The sequence below is a fragment of the Epinephelus moara genome, chromosome 5 (assembly GCF_006386435.1).
Source record: "Epinephelus moara isolate mb chromosome 5, YSFRI_EMoa_1.0, whole genome shotgun sequence".
In the NCBI taxonomy this organism is placed as follows: Eukaryota; Metazoa; Chordata; class Actinopteri; order Perciformes; family Serranidae; genus Epinephelus; species Epinephelus moara.
Window position 1 is genome coordinate 44,166,848 of NC_065510.1, and position 21,144 is coordinate 44,187,991.

General features: G+C 41.4%; 2 protein-coding genes and 1 long non-coding RNA gene across 3 annotated transcripts in view; 1 reads left to right on the top strand and 2 right to left on the bottom strand.

The window, feature by feature from the left end:
• Nucleotides 1-3,233, bottom strand: part of cryba1l2 (crystallin, beta A1, like 2) — an 8,416-nt gene extending 5,183 nt beyond the window's left edge. Inside the window, exons 1-3 of the mRNA XM_050044313.1 lie at nt 3,084-3,233; nt 2,685-2,761; nt 2,469-2,587 (exon numbers count right to left, since the gene is read on the bottom strand). Of these exons, the coding sequence (XP_049900270.1) occupies nt 2,469-2,587; nt 2,685-2,759 (194 nt within the window). The 5' untranslated portion in view covers nt 2,760-2,761; nt 3,084-3,233. The remainder of the gene's footprint in view (nt 1-2,468; nt 2,588-2,684; nt 2,762-3,083) is intronic.
• Nucleotides 1-21,144, bottom strand: part of LOC126390157 (uncharacterized) — a 698,278-nt gene that overhangs the window by 275,087 nt on the left and 402,047 nt on the right. The window lies entirely within an intron of this gene.
• crybb1l2 (crystallin, beta B1, like 2) lies at nt 12,523-18,301 on the top strand. The gene is made up of 6 exons (XM_050044312.1): nt 12,523-12,605; nt 13,532-13,632; nt 14,050-14,168; nt 15,770-15,902; nt 16,021-16,163; nt 17,550-18,301. The coding sequence occupies exons 2-6, from the start codon at nt 13,537-13,539 to the stop codon at nt 17,719-17,721; spliced, it is 663 nt and encodes a 220-aa protein (XP_049900269.1). The 5' UTR covers nt 12,523-12,605; nt 13,532-13,536; the 3' UTR covers nt 17,722-18,301.

Below are 21,144 nucleotides of genomic sequence, written 5' to 3' on the forward strand. Positions count from 1 at the left end.
ATATATACATACATACACACACACACACACACACACACACACACATATACACATATATACATATATATATGTATATATACAAAAAAATGTTTTAGTGAACCATTTGGCTGCAATACAAAAGTTTGTGAACAGGACATGGGCACTATACTGTGTTTCCTGTGTCAAAACCAGACCCCAGGAAGTGTTCCAGGCTTTAAAGTCAATTTTAGTAGTGGCCAAACAGTGGAATTATATCCTTCATGTGATGCCCTGTGACCCAAAAACACCTTTTCCCATTGACTTACATGGTGATAGAGACATCTGTTAATCAGTGGATACATTTTTTGAGCATCACAGCCATGTCAATATGACTTGTTTCCCTATTGGGATTTGATCCATTCGGTCTGAAAACATTTGGAAAGTCTAGAAAAGCCGATTCAATCATTTTATCCCCATTCATGTAAGCCAAGCACTAAACTCAAGTAGCCGGCTTGGGTGACATTAGACTCTGGTGCTCCTACTCTATGGGCTGCACAGTGTGGAAGCAGTGCTGATAATCCCCAGAACATCCGGATAATTTTATACGCAGCAGTTGCACCATTTTAACTTCATGCGCCATTGAGAAGCTCTCATAGGGATGAATGGGGTCCCGCCTTCAAAGCTGTATCCAGGTCTCTTTATATATCCATGGTCAAAACAGCCAAACTTGCATTACGTCACTCACCATTGGGGGTGTTTATTAGTCTAGTGCGCCGCAGTGCATCCTAGTAGTTGTAGGTTGTTTACCAAGACGGTATTGGTGAGTTTTACTTTGTTTCACTTGCCAGTCTCCTTGGTCAGGGGGTGGAATTGCGCTGCACACTAATACTGTCATATACCCTGGTGAAATTTAAGGAAGGTATGATGGTATGAAAACATAGGTACTGCCCAAGTCTAGTATAAACATATAAGCAGTAGGTCAATTTTCTATCTTCCTTCCATACTGAAGTGAAGTTAAGTAAAATCTTCTGATGACAGGAACAACGACGACTAAATCTGTGGACAAGTAACTATCTCTGTTAAATACATGTAGTGGAGTAAAAAGGAAAATATTTGCCTAGTGGAATGTAGGATAAAATACCCTAAAACAGAAATACAGAACTCATGTACAGTGCAAGTACCTCAAAATTAAGTACTTGCTGTACTTGAGGAAATCTTACTTTCCACCTGATACCCCAGGAAGTTTTTTTTAACTTTGATGTTGCTTATTTAGTCAAATGTTATCGGGGGAAAAACTTAAACAATGCAGGATTTTCTTCAAAGCAAACAAACAAACAAAAAAAACAAACTGTTGACTCAAAAAGTAATCCCTCTTAATCATCACTTATGGCCCATTGCCAGTGTGTGGCACTGTATTTATCTGCAGAGACTCTGCCCTCTGCCTGGATATTCCTCTTATTTTGCTGTGTTTAGGATGTTCCTGGGTACAGGTGAGGTTGGGACTTAATAAAAAGGTATCAACCAGGTGTGACCGTAAGCAGCAAGCATGCAAGAGGAAGCCAAGAAAATTGCAGACACAGCACTAAAAAAATGCAAATATAGTGCATGAGAGTGAATCTGGTGTTGGCTTTCACTTTTACTGGCCATATTAGCCCCTTTTACACTGCCTGTTAAATGTGGGAACTGTGCCGTTATGTTGCCTTGCTGTTCTGTAATAAGGTATGATTGGGTAATGGGAGGACAAAGTTGTCTTGCCTTTAAGCCGGGAGCGGAGGTAGGAATAGGGCTGAAACAATGAGTGTATAAAAGGGACAGCCAAGGGACCTGTGTGTCAACACACACTAACTGAAAATCCTGTAGAGTGTAACTTTAATATTTAAAACCTAGTTTTAAGAGGCTTTTAGATTGAAAGAAATTAGTTACCAGTGTGAAAACTTGGCCAAAGAAAAAACAGTTCCAGTATGGATAGTGTATAATCTAGGAGTAAATATAGGTTTAGAGCGGTTTGGAGTTTCTAAAAATGTTGTGTGCCAGAGGGATCCTGACGTTTCCCTCTGCATAGACTGAGAAAAGGAAGTATCGCACCATTTAATGAAAAGGATAAAAACACCACTGCTGACCAATGAAAACTGTTGACCACAGGTGAGGTGTGTATGCCAGCTCTGAACAGACTCCACAAAGTGAAAGTCCTGCAGTATAAATGGCTTTCAGACTGACTCCATCAGCTCCTCAGGTAATTGTAATAAAACTCTCTCAGTATTTCATCTGAAAAAGGCATAAAGAAGACGACCTCCCACCGCTCACGCTGGGTGCACCTTTCATGTAGGATAGAGTGACCTCAGAGGTGATACACTTCAGTGGGAGCCAGGGCACTACTTCCTCTCTCATTATCTCTACCTACATCTCACAGACACACACTTACATAAACACACACACACACACACACACACACATACAGAGTCAGTCAGCTGTCCACAGAGACATGCAGGCGTACAGGCTGTGTGACTCACGCTCCACTCTCCACTCGGATGGAGCGGATGTTGTCCAGGCCGCAGTCGTGGATGTTGCAGCATTCAGAGGTGAACTCCAGACACTTGCCCTGGAAATGTTCCTGCTCAAACACAGTCAACTGCACACGGGGGAAGACAGGGGGAAGCATGAGGGTGTGTACAGTATGTGTGTATATGTCTATGCGTGTGTGTGTGTGTGTGTGTGTGTGTATTCACCTTAAAGAAAGGGGCTGTACCCATGCTAGGGAAGTACATGGGTGAGCTCATGTGGGATTTAGTAAATCTATACATTTCTAAAGTGGAAAAGAAAACAAGCAACACAAACAGCTTGGATCAGAGTATAACCAATAACATACATGAGTAATGGCAAATTTTGATTTATTATTTAAAAACATTATTTTTCCTTAATTGTGAACTTTATATGCTTTAAAATAGTTTCCATTCGTTGTAGCTAACACTGGTTACCTCCATGTGAATGAAAATAATTTTACATTCAGCCAATATGTTGTTAATGACAGTTAACCAGCTAAAGTGTGTGGGTTACGACTGAATCGGTCAGTCAGTCAGTGCAGCGCGTGGGAAAGTTCTGTCAGTCAGTTTCCCGCTTCTGCTTACCTGAATGCTCTCTGCTCTCCACGCGCTCCTCACTCACCAAATCCTCTTGACGTAGACTTTTGTCAGAACCTGGCGCTTCTATTTTATACCGCCGTCCACGCGGGGACCTCGTGCTCGCGCGTGTGCGCTTGTTGCCCCTCCACACTAATGATGTAAACGAGGCGGATTTATCAAGTGTGAAGCTCGGGCAAATGCGGGACGACACTTCCGGTCTGGGCCTTCAAAATTAAGCTCTATTAAACAGCACACACATACGGTGTTACTGAAGTAATAAGGAGTATTGAAATAAAGGTGAGAATTAAAAATCATCTAGATAACATGTTTTTTTCAGTCATAAAACAATTAGGCAACCAAAAAATCACCAGCAACTATTTTGTCATAAGTGATTGTCATTTAAAGCAAAATATTAAATATTCCCTGATTTAATTTTCTCCAATATGAAAATCTATTGCCTTTTATTGATTTATAATTTTTTTTAATTTTTAATTTTAATTTTATATACTTTATTAATCCCCTGAGGGGAAATTCAATTTTTTTTCACTCTGTTTGTCAATTACACACAGGTCCGAACACACACATGCACAAACTGGACCTATACATGCACTAAGTGGAGAGATGTCAGAGTGGGCTGCCCATGACAGGTGCTCAGAGCGGTTGGGGGGTTCGGTGCCTTGCTCAGGGGCACCTCGGCAGTGCCCAGGAGGTGAACTGGCACCTCTCCAGCTACCAGTCCACACTCCATATTTTGGTCCGGGCGGGGACTTGAACAGGCGACCCTCCGGTTCCCAACCCAAGTCCCTATGGACTGAGCTACTGCCGCCCCATAAGGAGGTATTTTTCTAAACTATTTTAATAGAGAAAGTTATGGCGAGATTGTAATCAATACACAGCGAAAATTGTGTTAAAATAAAGTAAAGAAAGTAAAAGTAAGTAAGTAAAGAAAGTATTTATGTTACATGACATAAATAATGGAAATAATCATTGGTTGCTACTTTTAAACATTCCTCAGAACTATAGGGGTTTTACTTTGAAGGCAGAGGGAGGAGATTTCCGGTATTCGTATGGCAAAATGTGATCACTTTGACTCAGGTGTGCGTGAACCTCCCGTGCGCTCCAATACGTTCATTGTCGTGCCTAAAATACGGGTTGTGCGCGCGCGCCAGTGAGCCTGTCGCAGGCGCCCAGCTCTCTCTCTCTCTCTCTCTCTCTCTCTCTCTCTGTCTCTCTGTGTTTCCATTTCTGTCTCTCTCCGTCTGTCTGTCTGTCTGTCTCTCTCTCTTTCTCTCTGTCTTTGTAACCGTATGCGGCCTGTCGACTCAGCAGATCATATAGAGGCAGGCACAGAGGTGATGGTGGGGAATGTGGGGCTGTTGTTGGTCTATTCGTATAGGTCAGCAGTGCCATCGTATAGAGCAACAATGACCAGGGCTATAGGCAGAGAATGAAAAGGATTTGGAGAGCCATCCCGGGAGCCCATTTCAATGATGGCTCCCAAAGGTCGAGGAAATTGGGACAGACGAATTCACTTCATGATGACGATTATCAATGAATATTAACAATATGATAATGATGTAATCTCACAATGTAAAAAGTCAGAGGGGTGGCTCATGAGAATATTTCTCCTGCAAAAATGAGAATTGAAAAAGAAAATAGCTTTGTGGTTAATTTGAAAAACTGTGGGTCTGTGAAGCTGCCCCTGTGTCCCAACCACAGACCTTTATTGCACTGATGTTGTTTTAATATATCCCCCCCCATCCCCAGTCAATCACCTCTCACAATGGGGCACAGTTGCCACAGCAACATCCCCTCTAGCCTCATCTGGTCCTTGGTCCTTGACATAATTTCATCTTGAGATCATAGGAGGAATCAGACACCAAGTTCTCCTGTGCATGTTCATCGTCACGCAGACACACACGCCTACACAAAGGCAGTGGCTACGTCAAAGGACACTAAAGTCACGACCACCATCATTTTCCTAACAGAATTTCCAAAGTTACTGCTGTACCATTCTGAAACTGAATTTGTAATTAAAGCCGCTACAAGGAACTTTTAACTGGATATACAAAAGTCTCTCGTTTCTGCTGATGTCTGTGCGTGACCTACAACAGCAAATGAGACCATCGGTGTGAAGATAAGCTATTTCTATATAGTGTATATCCATACCTTTAGGAAACTGTCTCCGGGTCCGACCCAGGACGAAGCGATTTACGGCACTCAGACGGCACACGTCATCTTACCTAGCTGCTTACATTTATAGTGACTTATAAATAGTCGCTATTCCTCCTCCTCGACCCGACATCCGCGGGGAGTTAAAATAGCAGCAATCATCGGGTAAAAGTTCTGTGAAAGCACTGGACTCACCAACAGTCAGCCACGTCTCAGTCACACAGAGAAAATCCAATCCTTGGGAAGTCAGGAAATCCTTCGGGATAAACGTTTTGTTCGCTAGCGATCTAGCATTTACCAGCCCAATCCTGGCAGGAGCTGGCGGGTCCACGGCGTTAGCTGTCTGTGGAGCCACACACAGAGGCCGCAGGTTGCGCAGATTCAGCGAGTGCCGAGAAATAAAGAGGCGAGGCACCGCTCCATACTCCATGCCGTGGAAGTGCTTGCCAAACAGGCCTTCAGCCTTACCAGCCGACCGCTGCGTTTACTCCGGCGGCGGTAGCGCTTACGCCAGAGAGGTGGAGCTGGTGTGCGGCAGAGGTGAGCTGGGATCCCCGATAGGAGTGGGGGCAAAGTTTTCCCGTCTTGTTGTTTCATTCATCCCCAAAACAAACACATGCGTGAGCCAGCTAAGCGTCTTTACGACAATACGCGCTAGAGCTCATGGGAAATGCAGGCTTCATTCCGGCAAAACACTATCGCTTTTGTCCACAGGGTCGCCAAAATCAACTCAAAATGAAAGTTCCTTGTAGGGGCTTTAAAGTGTGGTAAAAGTGAGTTACTATCTGAATACAACTGACATACATATACATTTTGCAGGATTATGCACTAATCACTCTAGAGAGGACTATGCTGCCTTTCACTTCATAAATCTAATGTGAATGATTGAAAGGCCGATAAAAAATAGGACACGCACATCCCCGAAGCCCACTGGATTGGGTGCTGGATCACAAAGTATCAAAAGCATGAAAAAAGAAAAAAAGCGATCCGCACACCAAAAGAGCTCCCGTATGCAGTTTTTTATTTTGCGTGACGTTTCGAGCGTGATGCTCTTCCTCAGACTGCTAATCATTTACAATGAAGTCGCCATCTTAAATACCCATAATGCAAGGATTACACCATGTGGTACATCTCCAATAGGAGGACAATTCTGCCATATAAAATAAAATATAATATAATATAATATATATATATATATATAATGTTTAGTGGTATATGCGATCATGTATAGAGAAATATATATATACTGTGTAAACAAATATATACTATGTAGAAAAATATATTGTGTAAAAACAATATGTTGAGGATTTTATATGTATATAGAGCTGCAACACCCCACCCCATGCGCTTTTTTTCTTTTTTCTTTTTTCATGCTAATGATTGAAAGGCCATCATTATCTGCCTGAAGACCGTCAGGATGTTCCAATTAACTGAAGGAGAAATTAACGGCAGCCCACATACAGAAGCCTACATACATTAACTTTTCAGATATACAGTCTGTGGGAAACTCTTACTAAAGGCAGGGTTTTCTGAAACCTTCATGTCACAGAGACACATAGTGTAACTGTTGCATTACACCTTTTTAGTCTTATAAATTAGTTAATGTATCGATGGATAAACAGATGGACGGACTGATGGAAGGATCAACTGATAGATTCTCTGTGATGTTGTGTAAAAGCCTTAGTGGTCCCTCCAGTTATTGATGTAGGCCATCATACTACAGTTTGTTTAATATCACAAATTAGCGCCCCTACTGGTTAGAGAATAATGGTTGGGCATTGTCATGTTATGTACTTAAAATAACTTGACATTGTACTGAAAATAACCTGAGGCTGACACAAACAGCAATCAACCAGGTCAAAGTTCTGTGTTTGTTTGACCAGCTCACTACCTCAGCCAGTCTGTCTGTAGACTTTGCCACCCTATGTCCTTAATGTCATATAATGGACACGAACCTGCAGCTCAAAGGTCATGTGATCACAGCCCCTAGCTCACAATTATATAGTGCATTACTTCTCATAGGTATAAGGAGGAACAGTGAATGAGAACAGCCTGAAGAAGAAGAAGCAGGAATTCACACAACATGTATTTGCTTAAAAGGGTCAAAATGGATTGTACACTTTAACTTTCTGGTTCCATCATTTTAACTTGGTTTTGCTAAGATAGTGTGGTGTCCTGTTGTCGTGAAGGCTGCCCAGTATTTCAGCAGAACATTACAGATATAAACACAAGATATCAAACTGCTGTAAATGAAATGTAAAATATGAAATATCAGTGCAGGCACAATGAACTGCTATCTACTGCTGGACTTTGTGAAGGAAGATCAGTCAAACACACTTCAAGATACATCAGCCATGCTGCAAATATTGATCAAAGGGCTTTTTGAATAGCACAGATGATAACTGTCATTGACTTTTCTTGGCTCTTTTTCATCTTTCCCCATCAGATCAATGTTGTATCTTAATAACCCAGCTAAACATGTATGGCCTGATTTTATATGAGGGACCAGCACAGATTTTGTAGCATAGATTGCCTATTTTAAAAACAATGATCTTCTACAGAAACATTAGGATCACAGTGTACCATTCTAAAGTTGTCTTCTTTTTATGTTTCCAGCTGTGCCAGATGTGAACATGAAAAATATGTAGTCCTATACCACACATAAAGAATCCAAGGACTTAAAGTTTGCCACTTAATGATTCTTAACCTCCTGTGACCCAGTGTCCTCATATTAGGACATTACAGTTTGAGATTGCTGCACCTTATACTTAAGGTCCATGATCAAGGATCTGTTGTCCTTGATAATGGACTCTTTTATATCAATCAATCAATCAATCAATCAATCAATCAATCAATCAATCAATCAATCAATCAATCATTTGTCACTCAGAATTACACAGGGTACAACTCCGGTAAAATGTGATCTCATCAGCAGTGATCGACAGCAGGCACAGGACAGCACCTCAGATTCCCATTGTCACACCAGTCCTAATTCTCTGTGAAGCACATGCCTCCTATCCTCGTCTTTATCACCAGAGTCCTCTGCTTTGTCAGATTGGCATATAGAAAAAGAGTCACCTGGTTGACTGGTGCTGTCCAGAATTTAGCCAAGTTTTCAGTGATTCAAAGGATATTACAGTTCCTGATATCCCGCTGCTAACTGAAGCAGCACAGAGGTCAATCACTTTATTTCTTCAATGCCTGTACATTGGCTAGCAGGATGCTTGTTCAGCTGGTGCTATCTTCTCCATCTTTCCCTAGTGTTTACTGATGTTTATATTTAAAAACTTCGACCTGGCTAGCTAGTAGCTAGCTAACAGAAATTGGCAGGAGGTGGGTGTAAAGTCTGGTGAGTTGATTTCTTCATCTCAATGAGAGACTCACAGCCACCACCATTCAAAGCCAACTACAAAAAAACACCATCAAGACTTGCAAAACAGAAATAAGAGCCTAAATTTAGCACAAATTTAGTGGACCTGACAGTGGAGCGAATAGAATCATCTGCACCACATCATGTCAGGTTGCTACAAATAGGTAACCTGGAAATCCAGATGCCCCGCCCCTAACAAATTTGAATTTGCTCTGCATGGGGAGAGCAGAGCCCGCTGAATCGCCATCGGACCAATCAGATCAGTCTATCTGACAGAGGCGGGCTCCGGGCGGGCGTAACATGACGAGGACAGCGCTGCACCGCAGGAGTTGAAAAGTAAACAGCCAAGATGGTAGTTTGATATGGCATACATATTTGACCAATTTTAGCAGCTAAGACACTCTTAATTAGGATGTACTCATTTGAGGACATTTGGACATTATTACTGTATTATCGCAGCATTTCACACAGACCAATTAGGTGTGACATAATGTTCTTGCAGACAAAAAGGATGTTCCTAGATTGGAGAATGGAGCAAGGAAAAAGCATACAAAGATACAACATGGACAAATCCTTTTAGATATGTTGCATTATTTGCAATTTTGTTTTCGCACTGCCATATTCAATCATTGAAGTAAACAGGTCTGAACAATTTTAGACTTGAACAGTGACCCCTAAACCATAGAGTTACAAAACACTGAACAAATGTTGCAATGTTTGTAATTCTGTTTTTGCACAACAGTGTTCAGGCATTGAAAGAAACAGCTTTATACTTTATGACACACTTGTGACTATTAGAAATAAACCCAATGTCCCCATGTGAGGACATAATTTTTTCCAAAAACGACTTCCTGTTCAAAGTTAGTTAGTTTTTAATACTTACCAGGTCCTTCTAATCTCAAATAGCTAGGAGGAATTAAAAATACATATCGAAAAAAAGCTTGAGACTTAGGTGGTTAAATCATAAGACACATACATTAATGTTTGCTACTGTCTTTAGGAATGTATTTTTTTAAGTAGGCATGGATACCATATCTTTCATGTCTTTTAGGGTCTATGTTATTGTCCTCTTTGTGAATGTTCAATATTATCAGTGTTTGTTCTTATGCTACAGTGTGTATTATCCCGTAAAATACCCGTAAAATGTGATGTGATTTAAGCAAGAAAAAAAGTTACACATTCTGACTTCAAATAATACACCTGTTTATCCAGCCCGTTGTCATTCTGAAGTCATCAAATAAGTCGCTTTGTCAGTGATTTTGGCATCAAATGCCTGACACCAAAAGTCATCTTTCGTGGTTGTATCATACACTGCTGGACAGTGTCAGTTTGTAAAGTAGGCGGACAGAACTTTTCATGGTGGTTGGTTGGCTGGTTGGGCGGATGGCACCTGTCGCATCAGAATGGCTTGTGGACGGGCAACATCAGCTAATAACATGGTCATGGTGGATTGATAAGCTGCTAGACAGGGTCAAGTTGAAACACTGCTGGTAATGATGGAATATAAGGAGCTGGAAAGCCCCTATAGGGTGGGCAACAACCCCAGCAACCCCGGACTTTCCCCCAGGAGCCCGGTGTTCACTTCCTGTATGAATGTTGGACCAATCCATGATCATTATGTTTTTTTTTAAAAAACTTAAGCATGTGCTTTTGTTGCCTAAACCTAACCACATGCTTGTGTTGGAGGGCATAGATTGACACACCGTCCCGGAACCAAATTTGCAAATCCTAGGATGGCAAAGGAATGACCCGCCCTACTCTGTATTACAGTGAGGCAAGTACTTGTTGCCTTTGTTGGTTGAGGTAAGAGGAGTAGGACTGGTTAGGGCTAGGGTAAGAATGTCAGAGGCAGAGTAAAGCGCCAATCACACAGAAGCAGCTTGAGGCATTTTGTTTGTAATTGTTTTTAATAAGAATGAAACTTTTTGCTTGTGTTTTTTGAGTTGCAGTGCGCCTCACATTTCTGCGTTCTAAGCACCTGGCATTTTTACAGGAGCTCCCTGAACTCCTCGAGTTGAAAAAAGTTCAACTCAAAGCAGATAAATGCCCCACGTCATCTCTTTTTTCGTCATCTTTTTTCCCATTGTCCAATCAGATGATATGAGAGGTGGCAGGTCTTCTGTGGTGGTCACAACGACAAGTTTACAGTTGGTAAACAATTGAGGAGAAACTGGTGGTAGCGGTTGCTGTATACCCAGAGCTATACGGCCAGACGATAGACAGCAGGTTGTTAAACTGCCCCCGGGTCATCCTAAAATATGCCTGGAAACGGCCATCATCGAGGAGAAACTCTTGGACCAGCTGGTGGTACTCCCCATGATCCACCCTCATTTTTAGGCTCTCATGTACCCACACAGATCTCCGTTTCCCTGTGCCCAACAGGCTATTTGCTGACAGCCTCTCACCCTCAACCAGAGCTACAGCAAGTACCCCCTGCCTGTCCATTTTAGGAACTAGATACCAATTACTTTCAAATAACTAAAATAAATAAATAAACCATAGATTGATTACACAGCAAGGGTTTATTTTTCACTAGTGGCATTCAATAATCATAAGAAAAGGTAATGCAGCATACCTCACGTTTTCCAACCTGTAAAACGCTTTCTGTGTGATCAGGGCCTCAGGTAGGCCATTTCTTTGGCATCCTAGGATTCACAAATTTGCATCCTGGGACGACAATCCCTAGCCCGGCAGTGACCAATTGGCGATTGTGATGAGTTGGGATAAGAATGGGTTGGTGTATCCTCACTTCTTTTTCCTCATTTGCTCTGGGAAGAGTTTTATTAGCGAGAATGTCCTTTTAGATGGTGGATCATGACTAAATACAGTCACTGAATCAAGAGGCAAGTGAAGTTCTCGACTGGAGGACGAAGAACAGGGAGACAAGGATGTAGAAATAAGAGATGTGCCCCAAGGTGCCCACTTAACCTCCCCTTGCTGTTGAGCACTTTTCTTCTTTTTCTACATTCATGTAACTCTTATAGGATGTACAGCAGTCACCGAGAGGAACCCCTTCACTCTGGTTCCCATTGACCTTTCCCTGATGCTCACTTGAGCAGGAGGATTAATGAGTCCGATCACTGAATCCAAGACATGAGTATTTTGGCCTCATCTGGTGAAGAGACTCAGCCCATATTTCGCTTTCATCCTCATCAGCACATCTGAAACCTTGATGTCAAACATGACGTGACCTCTTGTCTGTGTGGCCATGTTTGGAGTTAACATTCTGGTTTGCATGTTCCCTTGGGTGCGCTTTGGAATAAGCACCTCATAGACAAACACCCCCCACAATATTTTATCCACCCACGCAAGGAGAAAGGCAGAGGGCTTTAATTGAATAGCTTCCTCCCTCAGCGATGAGGAGAGAGATTCAGATTATTGTCCAAGCACACTCTGAAGCTCTTTGCTCACCCAGAGTTGGAACAGTGAGCTTATTGCTTCTCACAGGTTATTGCTTTCCCTCTTATTGTTTGTCCCAGTGCCTCTTGATTACAGCACTGATGGGAATACTAGTGAATAATTTTGGGACAGGCTCTAAAATGTGAACCTGGTCAGCATGGCTGTCTTTATTATTGGACTATTATTGGGGTCAGAGCTTTATATGTAACAGCTCACTGAGCGAGTCTTTTTAGCTCACAGATGATCAAGTTATTATAAACTTATTTTGCTTTCCATCCAGTCCTCCAAGGCCAAATATGCATTGACTTTCACTTTGTCACATTAGCTTCCTCATATTCTTCTCTTGTTTTAACCTATACCTCTTTGCCTCTCTTTCTACCCCACTGTGTCTCTCTCTGCCTCTCTCTCTTTGATGATGGGGGTATTTCTATTCTGTGGGGGCTGTGAGCTCAGCGAGTTTGTTTCTCTGTCTATAATCCCCTCTCTCTGGGCGCCAGCATATAAAAGCGACAAGGGGCCTGGTGCACTCTCACACAGATCACCAGTCTCAGCCCTGAGCCTACTCCTTTACGCACACACTGCCACAGGTAAGACAGTGGACAAACATCATACAGACGAGCAAAGAAAAGACAGAAGGCAATAGAGAGCAGGAATAACCTGATGTTATAAGTGATAATGAGAAAATTGTTTTGCAGTTTGAGGTCAAGAAAGTCAAACATTGCTGGTGAAATGTGAATTTGTTTTTGCACAAATCCAGTAGCTGTGAATAAATCTCCAATACTCAGAATAAACAGTTTATTCTTAGTATAAATTATGCTAAAACTAATGCTTAAGTATTGTTAAGTTAATTTCAGGCTCAGAACTGAAAAAATTTTAAGGCGACCAGCGTTTTATATAAAAAATAAATTGTTTATGTTAGTTATATGCATGTGTTAAAGGATATAGTAGGTGTTTTTGTGATTAGCAACGAATAAACACCTTTAAGTAGGATTTGCTTTTTTTGTTTTGTACCAAAGACTTATTTTGCTAGTGTTCTTTTTGTTGGGAAAAAGTGTAGAGTATAAAGCAGAAAAAGCTACAAGATAATAATTTGTGTGGTAAAGTCTGAACTGAATTCAGCCTTGTTAAGGATTGTGTAACTGTTGCTAGGGGTGGGATCAGGAAAGGTTATTTGTTTTGTTCTTATTGCTGAAGGGAGGATAATTTAAATCTTTAAATATAGTATTGTGTTATCTTACTTTGAGGAATTGTGTTTATTACTTTGAGATGTAGTGGGTAGGCTGCTCAAATTTTCCTCTCAGTAAAGGGGAGGATCCAAAGAAAAATGTTGCCATCACTGCAGCGGGCTTTTGCTTTTGAAAATAAGTGAAACATAATGTTTAATCCCCCTCCCCACCGTAATCATTTCCACACAGTTGCTTAATGTGTGAGCTAATGAAAATGGATTCACAGCATCTTCTCTTCTCTTCTCTTCTCTTCTCTTCTCTTCTCTTCTCTTCTCTTCTCTTCTCAGTCATCATGTCTGCTGGAGGAGAAAAATCCAAGTCTGCTTCCCAGACTGATGGGAAGGCAGCTCAGAACAAGATATCTGAGATGGGCATGATGTCCTACAAGGTACAGCACACACACACACACACACACACACACACACACACACACACTACACTCTAACAGATGTTTAAACATCTTCAGATATATCATGAAGCCTGTTTTACAGCATGTGAAGCAGCTGGCCTCTCACACTAACAGTTTCTGGACTGATGTCTATACTATCACGTCCTGCTGGTTGTTCCAGCTCAGTGAGGAGGCGGGCGACAACTACAACTAACATAAAAATACCATGTGAGGCTTCTGTGCGTTCAGGAGGGAGCTGTCAGAGTAACACACTCAGTTTACTTACTCTCCCTCTCTCTTTTTGGTCACGTTTGTGTATCTCGTTTCTACTCTCCTCAGACGTTGCCTTTGACTTTAAACCACCTCTGTGACCTCCTTTCTCATTCCCATTGTGTTTCCTTTCCCCCAACTCTCCAGATGTGTGTGTTTGACCAGGAGAACTTCCAGGGCCGCTGCATTGAGATCAACGGAGAGTGTATGAATGTATGTGACATGGGAATGGACAGGGTGCGCTCCCTGCGTGTCGACTGCGGACCGTAAGTAGTCTGTGCATATGCAGCTTCACATACACACCCACCCGCAAGTAATCATACTTCACCCGACACCCACACTCCTCTGAGCACAGAGCAGGTAATTTCAAAATTGTACCTCACCATTATTTGACATTGCACACTTCACATTTGAGGCATGTAGCTGAATGACTGCAGAGAGTGTAGAGGTAGAATTAACTTCAATACCTAAACTCATAACATGACAAAGCAACAAACAGCAATGTTTGACATCAAAGCACAACAGAAATGTCCCGCTGATCATATCAATCACTCATTCATGTGTGTGTGTATCATCATATCGACAACAAACAACATAAATAACATAATAATAAATAAATTTAAACATAAATAAATGAAATAACAGTTATGGAGAGGTAAGCAATAGAGAGAATAAAAATACATCACACTTACATAGCACTTTTCTGAGTCCCCAAAGACACTTTACATGGAGTAGGATAAAGAAAAAGACGAGCGATCAGCAACCTCAAATGGACTTCCAGAATGACATCGGCAGGGTTATTTTTTTGCTGAGTAGAGTGGAATAAAAAGATCTTCATATGTAACACTCATTCTTGAAAATTGGGGCAAAGCCTTTTTTTCTGGGCTTTTTGATTTTTACTCTTCAATTAGGCTGAAAACTATATATTTCAAAAGATCAAAGTCTTAACTATTAAACCTTGTAATGTAACCTCCCAGTGATTTTTGATAGATTTTTTTGTAAAATAGCCTACATGATGGATGTCAGAGGTAAGTTCTGACAGAGTTGACGTTTTACAGAGTTGACAAAAGGTTAAATATTTATTAGTTTCACGGCAGTGGTAGTGAGCAGCCATTTTATTTTTCACAGTTGTGAAGAGATCTTGAAATGCTAATCAGAATGCTCATCTTTAAACCATAATTCTTATATAGTTTGGATTTAGAAGGGCTACAGAATCGACCTGTTATGGTTGAGACACACCGGATAGCAGTATTATTTAATGAATTTATCAAAAAATTGAAAAATACTAGTACAGAGCAGCAATCCTACCTTTTTTCTCACCAGGAAGTGAGACAGGAGTCCCTGTAACAAAGCTAACTCCTTTTACGCCTGATTAAATGATGTTTTTGTAGAAATCTGACAGAGCTGACAACAAACTGGGACACTTCTTTAATTCTAAAACAAAGGTGATTGTAACAGTACATTTTTACACCAATGTTATCAGTATGTACTGTTAGTTTTAGATTTTGGCTATTAACACATTTTAATTATTTGAAGTTGTGAATTCTTGTCGAGGACAAGGCTGTTTTCTGTCACAGGGCAAGTTTAGAAGATAAGAAGTAAAAGCAGTTCAAAATATTCTATAAATCATATTTATTTTATACAAATAAAGTCTTTAAAAATAATGTTTCAGCCAAGAAACATAATTTGTGCATTAATAAGTTATAACTGACTGTTTTTTGTAGGACATGATTTGTCTCAATTGTCAAGAATGGCCGGTAATTTAGTGGAGTGCTCCTTTAAAAGGCAATATTATTATTGTCCATCATACTTGGAGCTCATCACCTCCGTCCCTTCTCATCCTGGTGACTTTTCCTCCCCTCCTCAGCTTCGTGGGCTTTGAGCAGATGAACTTCTGTGGAGAGATGTTCATCCTGGAGAAGGGCGAATACCCCCGCTGGGACTCCTGGAGCAACTGTCAGAAGAATGACTACCTGCTGTCCTTCAGGCCTGTCCGCATGGTAAACCCCCTGTCTGTTTGACCTCTTAGGAAACAAAAGACTTTACTGACTTTGGCAGCTTCTATTGCTCCTCATTTCAACTGCTTTCCTCTCCTTTTCTTTCTCCGGTGTCTTCTAGGACCCAGAGAAGCACAAGATCTGCCTGTATGAGGTTGGAGAGTTCAAGGGTCGCAAGATGGAGATCATGGATGATGATGTCCCCAGCCTGTTTTCCTATGGTTTTACTGACAGAGTGGGCAGCATCATGGTCAGCTGTGGAACGTGAGTGGTGTGACAATATGTTACGAGCATTTTTGCTGTCTTCTTTAAAAGAATACACTGAATCACAATGTTTATTTACAATAACTTCCAGGTAGAAAATTCCCACATCACATACATTAAAATCAAATGACGCTGAGAAAACGCTGCCTCAGTTAGTTAGTATTTAGCCACCTCGGTAAAGCCCACAAAAAATCTGTTTAGATGTGTGCTATATTTACAATACATTCATCGCTTTACCTTGACATTAGACAGTCTTTTCCAACGGGTAACTGAAGCCGCTGTATCAAAGCCACCAGATTCCACTGACAAAAATGGTCATTTTACGTAGCAGAACACTGAGTTGCTGGTTTGCATCGACTGGTTAATGTGTAAGGTAAAGCGGAGCAAATATTGAAATATAGCATACACTTACTCTGATACTGACTCTTTCAGCAGTACATACTTAAGCTTCCGTTCCAGTAGAAATTGTTTATCAAAGATTATAGCAAAGCAACAAAGTGAATAAAATAAGTACAGCAGAAATGCAGATTGGTCAGCTATGGTCACGTCTGGCCCAAAAAATCCAAAATGGTGACGGCCAAAATGCTTAAAACGGGAGTCCACAAACCGATTGGTGACGTCAGAGTGGCAACATCCATTATTTTTTACTGTGTGGCATAAAGACTTTAGAGTGGTTCTGACCTTTTATCATCTACTTCCCAATGGAGCTGTAACTCAGCTATCACAAATGTCTATCACAAATCTGCAGCTCCCAATGGTCAAATCATACATTTTTAGCAGTGCTAGCTACAAACATTAAATCCTGCTTTTGCAACAGCTGCATCACAAAGTTCATCTCCATATACTGCTGCATGGGTCTGACAGATTCCACATCATGTCGTCATTCTCAAACTAACAAAAAACAGCATCATAATCACCAACTATCAGAGAGCTCTGGAAGCAAGTTCAGGAATAGAGGCTTTTTCACCAGCAGCTCGCTGAGGGTGTCATGAACGTCAGCAGCTCGGTGTCTGTCTTTGCTCTCAGAGGTGTGGCAGAGAGCAGACACTGTTTCTTAAATGCCGTGATTACTTCATTTGTCGCACTCCCTGCTGTCTGAAACATCTGTGGTTTGGCATCTGACAGCATGACAAACAGATCGATGTCTTTATTTGCTTGATGTTTATCCTCCCTCTGCATCTGTGCTTCAAGCATCTTTCTCTCACATCTTACTCGACTGTTACTCATCTTTCAACCTTGTGTTTTCTCGCCTTAATCAATTTTCTTTTCATTTTCTCTGATCAATCATGCACATTTTCCCTTGTCACTGTCTGTATTTTTATCTTGCAATGTCTCTCCACTTTGAAAATATAAATTCTCTGTCCTCTCCCTCTCCTCTTCCCCCAGCTGGGTGGGTTACCAGTTCCCCGGCTACCGTGGCAGCCAGTACCTGCTGGAGAAGGGCGACTTCAGGCACTTCAACGAGTTTGGCGCCCGCTGCCCCCAGATGCAGTCTATTAGGCGCATCCGTGACATGCAGTGGCACCCACACGGCTGCTACACCATGTCCTCCAAGTGAAACCCAGCGAGGGCGAGGAAGAGAGGGATTGGAGGAGAGTTGGAGGCCGAAGGCGGGCACAGAGATGGAGGGGGAGGCGGTGGAGGGAGGGCGAAGGAGAGGAGGAGGGAGAGGGTGTAATAATTTCTCCTCTGTCCCAAAATCCCTTGGTGGTTTAAATGCAGGATGAAGGGAATACAGCAGGTTGTTATTTTTTAGTTGCTGGAACATTGGAATCTAGTGGGCAATGAAAAGTGAAGGAGGAGATAATAATACGGACCGGCGAGTATCTGATAATAAACGCTCTCTCCATTTTTGTTCTCCCTCTCTGTTTGTCAGCTCCCTTCTCCCCACTTTCCTCTTTCTCCTCCCCTCCCTCCCTCTCTCCCCCTCACACACTTCTCTTTCACATCTCACCAATTTCAGCCCTCACTCAGCCTCACTGAGGGGGGCATCAGTGTGGATTTGTGTGTGTTTGTGGGATGGGGGATCTGAAACAGAAGAACGCCTCAACAAGAGAAATGTCGGCAAATTGTCTGTGCTCAGATCCTGCAGCCACATCAACCTGTAACCCCAATAAAGCATCTCATATCCTGCTCCACTTGAACTTACATCTTATTTAACAGATACAGCTGTGATATTAATGTCCTACATGCATGGAAAGTAAAGCTAAGAGAGAGTGAGTAATGGATGTACATTCATCAGGTGAACAGAAACATGAGGTGAATACTAATGTTTGAAAATACTTAATAGGCACCTTTGTAATATTAACTTAAGATAATATGTAGGTGCTGTGTTTATGGTTTGTGTCTGCAGCCCCCAAGTGGCTGCATTAAAGGCATTGAAAAGGAACATCACAGATTTTACACATCAAAGTCTGCAAATGATTTCTCTCTTCAGTCAGCATTGGTTCGGACGGAAAGCTACAAGTTAGTAAAATAAAAACTAGTCTGGAGATGTGGAGTTAGCTACTGGACCTCTGTGGCCCACTGCTCATCTATGCTGAGGCTACATTAACTGCTATCGGCATAACACACCACAATCTGATTGAACTGTCAGTGCCGACACTCACAAGTCTTTTTTTTTACAAGTCCAAGTCATGTTACAAGTCTTTGAGTAAGAGTCAAAGGCATGTCTAAAATCTTTGGTCACAAGTCCAAGTCATGTCTCAAGTCTTTATTCACAAGTCCAAGTCATGTCTCAAGTCTTTATTCACAAGTCCATGTCAAGTCTCAAGTCTTTTAGTGAGAGTCAAAGTCCAGTCTAAAGTCTCTGAGCTAGAGTCCAATTTAAGTCTCAAGTCTTTGGGCACAAGTTCAAGTAAAGTCTAAAGTCTTTGAGCCAGAGTCAAAGTAAGGTCTCAAGTCTTGACCTTAAGTCTTGAGGCAACGCAACAGTTGGCTTTCGTCACAGCTAGTGTAGCGTAGGCTGACCAAACGTCCTCTTTTGCCCGGACATGTCCACTTTTCACGTCCCGCCCGGGGCGTCCGGGGGTTTTTATAAACTGATGATAATGTCCGGTTTTCCGTGTGTGTGTGTGTGTGTGTGTGTGTGTGTGNCCGAATCCGACCCGAGCCCAAATACAATTTATAGCTACATTTTTGACCAAACCCGGCCCGACCCGTCGGGTACCGTCGGGCTCGGATCGCCACACTCTAGTGTGTGTATGTGTCCCTATTGGGGCCTATCTGAATTTCTGTCTTTGAGAGATATTATTTTGTAATATAACTGAATATTCTATCCATGCATATAAACTTTAAAATTATAAGGCATCTTTGAGTAAACTGTGAGTATCATTTAAGTAGGCTATGTCGTGGCTGGCCGAGTGTCCTCTTTTTTGGAAATCAAAATATGGTCACCCTAGTGTAGCGGCTACTATCAGTTATAAAGCTGCTAAGAGGCTGAGTCTGGCTCGTTACTGTGACGCATTCAAAGAATGCATATTAAGTCCAATGTTGCGTTTTTATGATGATTTATTAAACAAACATCTGACAAACTAAAGCAAATAAAGGTTACAGTCAACAGAAAATATCGGAGCCAACACTCACCCTATTTGTCTAACGAAACCGTCATGCCAGTGAATGAACAGGTAAAATAATGTGAAATAATGTGAAATTACCACCGGAAGTTAAAGTGACCAAAATAACGTGCGCAGCCTAACAAATAATAAACAACAGAGGTTAAATGCACATTTTGGCTCCTACAGCTAGTTCTTTGACATTGGTCTGGTGTGTCTGGGCCTTTAAACTGAGATTTAAAGTGATCACAAAGAACTTTCGACTTTTAGCAGCTGAACGTGAAAACAGCCTTCAAGTGTTGAAGTCACACAAATCATACTGTAAACTCAGGCATGTACAGTAAGTGAGGGAATAATAAGAAAAAATATTTTTGAGTGGAGGGAGAAATTTAAAAATCAGTGGCAAAAAATGTAATCACAATTTCCTCATTTTTGACTGAGCCCATAGGACTTTCCAAAATGAAATGTTAATAACAGTGACTTCAAACTGAGTTTTTAAGGCCTATAAATCATTGGGTTTAGTAATCCATCAGTGCCCAAATTAACAGCTTGTCTTGTTCATTTGAGGAATGTCACATTAGATTTAAGTTGCATTATTACAGGAAAATTTAAAGGTGTGTGACTTCCTGCCAGAACAATGCCACACTGCTAGTTTGTGAAAAACAGACTCCTGTCATCCTCTTCTCTAAGACACAAATTGCACCTTTATTGTCTGACTTCAAACACTTCAAATAACTTGAAGAATTGACCAGCTCACTGGATTTGGTATTGCTGAAGCACATCTTACGGTAATTTGAGATTTCTACCCACAGTCCACGCACAATGTGATCCCTCAACATAATGTCTACTGCAGAGACACAGATTGGATTTCAACTGATGGAACAATTTGGACCAACATTGTTAATGTGTGAAAGAAGAAAGCACTCCATCTCCTACTACCACAGCACTCTGCCTAAAACAGCACAGTATGTTTTCAAGCTTTCGTGCATTATTTATCTCTCTCACCAAAGAGAATATTGATGCCTGTAACGTCAGCACCAAAATGGACTTGACCACATTTGAGCATTTACACTTTCTTTTTATAAAACATGTTCAATTATGCAATGCTTACATCTTCCCCTGACACTGATCAAATATTCAAAAACACCAAACTGCATCATTCATTATGTCATCTGCACATTTCCTCTGTGCCATGTGGTTGAGCCACAGTGTGACGTTGGTGATGATAAGCCTTTTATAGATCAGGGCTTTTAAATGTCTGGGAGTGCTTCAGATCATGCAAATGTAATGAGGCAAGTTTCAGTAAACTGCATTAGAGTATCATTCAGTCATTGTTTGCTCAGAAATGATGCATAGTACATTAATATGAATCACTATGTCCTTTCATTTGTTTCTTTTTTTCCCTCTCTGCTGACCAATCCATACAC